This window comes from Poecilia latipinna, unplaced genomic scaffold (genome assembly GCF_001443285.1).
Source record: "Poecilia latipinna isolate Pla-1442-1.1 unplaced genomic scaffold, P_latipinna-1.0 Scaffold2026, whole genome shotgun sequence".
NCBI lineage: Eukaryota > Metazoa > Chordata > Actinopteri > Cyprinodontiformes > Poeciliidae > Poecilia > Poecilia latipinna.
Genome location: NW_015114642.1, coordinates 110,343 through 116,342, shown reverse-complemented (window position 1 = coordinate 116,342; position 6,000 = coordinate 110,343). Strand labels below are relative to the sequence as shown.

At 38.1% G+C, this 6,000-nt stretch overlaps 1 protein-coding gene across 10 annotated transcripts in view; it reads left to right on the top strand.

The window, feature by feature from the left end:
- Nucleotides 1-565: 565 nt before the first annotated feature.
- The window catches only part of dock10 (dedicator of cytokinesis 10), a 45,653-nt gene continuing 40,218 nt past the window's right edge, over nt 566-6,000 (top strand). For 4 of the 10 annotated variants that reach the window (XM_015016483.1, XM_015016478.1, XM_015016482.1 and 1 more), the window contains exons 1-2: nt 580-742; nt 3,598-3,717. In XM_015016483.1, coding sequence (XP_014871969.1) covers nt 662-742; nt 3,598-3,717 — 201 coding nt within the window. In that variant the 5' untranslated portion in view covers nt 580-661. Of the gene's footprint in view, nt 743-3,597; nt 3,718-6,000 lie in introns of all 10 variants that reach the window. The other 6 variants (XM_015016486.1, XM_015016477.1, XM_015016481.1 and 3 more) reach the window with 3 other exon arrangements.

The window sequence follows — 6,000 nt, the reverse complement described above, 5'->3', positions numbered from 1 at the left end:
TATTTCTCTGTTCTGCTCGGCGTAGGGAAGTGGGTGCTGGTCTCAGAGCAGCCAAACATGAAACAAGCATCATGCTAGCTGCCGTCAAGTATGGCATGTAGCTCGTGCGTCATATATGTGCCTTTTATTGTGTCCGTGAGCGCTCGTGCATGTGCCGGTGTTTATTTTGGCTCACAGTTGCTGTGACAATACAGCTTCGCTCAGGAAGGTGGCAGTTTGTTTCTGTGTTGCTGCGAATGCCAAGAAAATGTTAAACCAAAAAAACACCAAATGAGATCATCAGTGACGCAGTTAGTATAGCTTTTAATCCAAAGCCTCTACTTTGTTTTTTTTTTTTTCATTCTGTGGCTAATTTATTTAACTCACTTAAACTTTAAAAAGCGATTTGTAGAATCTCTACGATCTGATTGGTTAATGTCTCGCTCAATGGGGACTTTCTTGCCATCTGAGTGTGTGTGTGTGTGTGTGTGTGTGTGTGTGTGTGTGTACGGAGTGTCTGTTGGACAATCACACATCCACTTCCCCTCCATGCACGTGTGCTGAGGCGAGCTCGCACTGAGAGTTAGTTCTGCTTCTGAAAGAGCACATGCCCACAACGTGCGTGTTGTGTAGCTTTTCTTGACTTCAGGTTCTGGAGATGGTTCTCTGAAGGCAGCCGGCAATGAGTTTCAGGAGCAAAATCACCTTCAGGAGGAAAACAAAAAACAAACGAGCACGGGCGGATTTCAACCGGCTCAGCATTGTATGTATTTATGTTCTTTTTTTTCTACTTCTTGTAGCGTTCTTCCTTATTTTTAGACGGATTGAATCACTTTTCCAGGCTGGTAGTTGACCAGCAATTAGTTATAGATCATGTCAGTCATATTTTTTAGTTTTATTTCCTTTGCGGTTTACACACATTTAGTGAGTGTAGTATTTGATTAAACATCTACCATAACGCTGAGCTTGGTTTGTACAGAAACCTACAAGTAGTCCTCTTGCTTTTCTTCGGAAGACCTGCTTCAGTCAATTCAGCTCGACAATAAGCTGTAATTCTTAAATAATCTCCAGTTTTCGAGAAGGGAAATCTAGACTTTTCCCCTGAAACATTTACTGACATGTCACATGAGTGCCACTGAAGTCATAAAGTACAAATAAAATCCTCAAACTTCAACTACACACCTGCTTCTTGCTTTTAGATGTAATCTAATTGCTTCCCCGCCCCATAGAGATCATTTTCATTAACGGTTGTCACTGTTTTTGAAAGGTAAAAGGTTAAAGGTCTTCAATACGTGGCAACATTTAGTATATTAGGTTACAGATCCAACAGTTTTCATAGATTAACAAAGTTCAACAATCAGACAGAAATGAGGAACAAAATCCTTGGCGATAACTGTAAGCAATCACTTTTTTTTTTTTGAAAGTAAATGGAGTAGGTTGAATTTCCTTCCTTGTTAAAAAAACACAAACTATCTTCGGGGCAGAAGTCGTTTTCATCCACGTACGGTCACATCTTTTTTTTGCAGGGAACTAAAACTGTATTTCCATCATTCTGTTGCTATCTGTTTCACTTTTCTGGGCCAGAGGCGGCCGTGAGAGCAGCCAGGCTGTTAGACCTCGCTGTGACGCCCGGGCCACGGCGTAGATGTGAACTGAACTAGCGATCATAACTTCCTCTGGGTTTCTGACCACAACCTGCTGCACCTCTCACTTTGCTGCTGTTGTTGCTGCAGGGCTGCCGCTCTCTGAATGACAGAAGTTGCTGTCCGCTGCTGTAAACATGCCTATAATGCTTGTTTTTTTTTTTTGTTTTTTTTTGTCATGTCACAAGTCCTGGTTTGGTGGCTTACACTTTATTTTTAGATTGATTTGACCTGTAAAAGGAGCAGAAACTGTTGAGTGGCTGGTTTCTTAATGTTGTGTGATTTAATGCATTAGCCTGCTATGATATTAGGAACTGTTATTTATTTATTTAGTGGGAGGAAAACATAACTACTTTGACTGGAAGATAAAGGAAGCTGCCTAATGCGTTAATGTATTGATCTCGTTTGCTTTTGAGCTTCACACTTTTCAGTGGGGTGTTTCAAAAGCTGCGCCATGGCAACAGCTTCACTTCCTCTGCAACTTATTTAGGTCCCTGTGATGTCATGGTAAAACACCTAAAATGTCATGTTCATGGCTATCTGCCATTTTCACACACATATTCCTGCTTGAATCTGGCTGGTGTGTGTACCTGAAATATCACAATAACACCATGAACAGAAAAGTAAATGTTTTTTTTTTTTTTTCATAAACATGTTGAGAGGTTTACTTTACAGGGTATTGCAATTTGTTCCCAAGTGGAGACATTTAGTCAGTTCAGCCATGACGGTGTTAAATACTTCACAATTTATTAATGGATTCTGTTTTGATTATGCCATGCAAAATCAGGAAGCGAGAGTAAAGGTAAAGAATGCATTGCTTGACTGAAGAGTTTGCAAGGTTTTGCCAAACATCTTTCTACCCTGGTTACACATTGTCACTTGGTCATCACTGAACCTTCAAAATACAAATGCATTGCACTTAATAGCATTAGCTAGCTCCATCCCTGTCCATGCAGTTGCTTGTGATGGTGATATGGCACATGCTAACTTTAAAACAATGATAATTCTGATTTATAGAGATAATCTGTTTGTTTTTATATATATATATATATATATATATATATATATATATATATATATATATATATATATATTTTACAATACATTCTATTTCCTGTGGTGCTTTGTCACATTGTATTACATTGTGTTAGCGCCTTACAACAGTAATACTGTACAGCCTTGAACCTTTGCAAACATATTTTTTTGTACTCGTTTAAGGTTTTATGTGATAGACCAGCACAAAGTAGTGCATTATTGTGAAAACAAAGACGCTGTGTATTAAGTTGTTTTTTTTTTCTTCTTGAAAAAAAGAAAAAAAAATCTGAAAATTGTGGTACATATTTGTATCAAGCTGAGCTGAGTGTTTGTGAGACCACTTTTTGCTGCAAGTTTTTTGAGGTATATCTCTTTTTTTTTTTTCTTTGCAAAATACCTCAGTCACACTCGGATTGGTTAGAGAGTGTTTGTAAGCATGATTTATTATTTTTTTTAAATCTGGCCACAGTTTTACTAATGATTGGTCTGCACATAAATAAACTTTGAGTTAAACCTTCTGTTGTATCTCTGGCTGCATGCTTAGGGTTGCTGTCCTGTCAGAGTCTTTTGCAGCTTCCACTTTACCTTGATCCTGCCCACACCAGTCGGCTGCTCTCAAGTCACTTATCGGCATCGGAGCGTAGAGGACCCAACAAAAATACGTTCTATACTTTTTATATATTTGCATTTGTAAAAATTGTTGAAAAACATTTTCCTCCCTTTTCACAATATGATGCACAAAATTATGATGAAAGTCGTATTAAAATAACATACTCTGCTCTATCATCTATTCTGTTGTGCTGCATTGCACCATGCGGCACAGGGTTGCTTCAGATTGGATAGCTACATGATATCTTGTAAGATGCCGTGATTTATAGTGTTCAGATCAAACACACGTCCAAAATTTAATTTTGCCCATTTCCTCTTTCTCCATTTGCAGCAGGAGAAGCCGAAGCTGATCGATCCTCTTGACTATGAGGCCGTCATCTCTGAACTTTGGGAGGAGCTGAAGGAGGACCCGCTCAGAGAGCTGCTCCTCTTCCCCGACAATGATTTCTCGGTAAGTGAAAGTTTTCGTGGAGAAATCAATCTGTAGGGTTCCTATCTGCATTCAGACTTTATAGAGTCATTGGCACACAAGGCTACACGAAACCTTTCTGTTGCGTCTGCCCTTTTTAGACTGACGATTTGGATGTTAGAAAATAATTGGGTTTGTTGTTGGACATTTGTCAAAATGTTTCATCTGAACCCCGGCTAGCTTAACTCAGCATTTCCCGACAACATAGCCGCAACAAAAAACGCTCTTGGCTGATCGAGTGAGTCAGTTGTTGAGCTGGAGCTCCTGGAAAATTTCAGATCTGCTTCGTAAAAAGTTATTTACTTATTTAAAATTAGCATTAAATATTGCTGGGAGTTGGCAGGACGTTTTTGTTCGTCTATAGCAATGAAACCAAAAGATTGTAAATGAAATTGACCGTGACAGACTTATTATTAAAAGGCACTGTGTGTTACTTTCCAGCTCATTATAGAAGCCAATCATTTACACACACTAATCATGCATGTAGAGGCTTACAGTCTTTCCAATCACTCAATAGCTCATTCTCTTAGGCTCTCCTTTAGCTCTTTGTTCATTAGCACCTTCATTACTATGCTAATGCTTTGCTGCAGATGTGCATCAACTGCACAATAAAATGGCCTCATTGGCTGCTTGTGGTTCAGGGTTTCATTTGCTTTTGACCCCAGAACTGAAGATTTTTTTTTTTTTTTATGTCTTTGGTGGTTGCCAGCTTCATTTGGCAGCAAAGCAATCTTCTCTGATTTTTATGTCTGCAGTGTGCTGTCAGTGTTCCTTCTTATAAGTCAAAGTGGCTTGCCAGAGTATTAATCAAGGAGAAGGTATTTACTAGCTCTGCTCTTTTGCTAAATCACTGGAGAAATAAAAATTGTTGCCAGCTGACTGCACAGCATCTAAATCATGGTTCGAACGTTGGTGCTGATTGGGTTTTATTCCTTTTTCTGCATTGGCAGGCTTGTAAAAAAATGTATCAAAGCAATTTAATCTGGTTATTGATGTGCGTTTGAGATTTGATGTTTAGTTTATGGAAAAGGAAATTGACTTTTTCTAATTAAATTTGTGTAATTTACGAGTCAAATGCGTTCGATTTTTGGTCTGAGCTCGTAAACTCATCGAACAATCTTTTCATGAAGTTGTTGAAGAATCTGAGCAGATTTGTGGCAATTCTCCCGTCTCCGTCTTTTTTTGCAAATTTTGAACTGCTGACCTGCGATTTCTCTGTGACGTATTAAATCAGAAGCATGAACACTGCGGTGGAGTTCGTCCTCTGCTCCAGTTGGAAACTGTAACGTGTCTTTGTATGTTTCTTTTGTGGTAATGAACTCTTCTTCTCTGAGTGGCCTTTCAAATCCAAAACACTTTCAATGTAACATCCCCATCTCAAGGACACAGAAACACACACTGCATAGATGGTGTGATATCTTGACATTCTCGTGCCGTTCATACTTGTAAATAATTGTTTGAACAGATGAACACGCCGCCTTCAGTCACTTGGATATCATACCCAAGACTGAACCAAAATCCTTTTTATGTTGGTTGTTTTCTTTTGATCATTCCCATAACGTCACATGTGAAAGCAGAGTGTTTGAGGTGTAGCCATAAAATACAATGTTCTAAATTAACTTTAACATTATCATCTGGGCTCACACAAAATGTTTACATTTGTAGTTCTGTTGTGCTTCTGTATAATAATAATAAAGACATTCTGATTAAAATGTGTAAATCTATCAAAAAATAAATAAAAACACTATTTGTTTCATCTGCAGCGGTGTCTGTAGAAAACCCGACAGAGGAAGATTTTTAAGACAACTGTCTTGGCGTCAAAAATATTGGAAAGTAACTGTTTTAGTTTCTGATTCTAAAGTGTTGGCTGCAGGCGTCAAACGTTATTTCTATATTTAAAACTTTTCTCACCTTCTCTCCAGCCGGTGTTTGGCAGTTATTTTCAGTTTCTTGAAAATAGCATGTCGTCAAACAAACTGTGAACTGATTTGGCCGCTGTAAAATCTGCACTTTTAATCCGGTTTTTGAATATGCTGCATATGTCAAGAAGCACCGAATGTCGACCATAAAAACTGAGAGAAACTAAAACAAGAATAAAATCAAGAAAAAGACATAGCTTTGTATTAACTTTTTATGGTGTGAGTAACAGTGAAAGTACAAAGATTGCACTTGTGAAATGATCTAATTGCTTTTATATTAAATGCAAACATAGTTAAAAAGCTAAATAAAAAGCTAGCTAAATGCACACTAAATTTTGTAGAAATG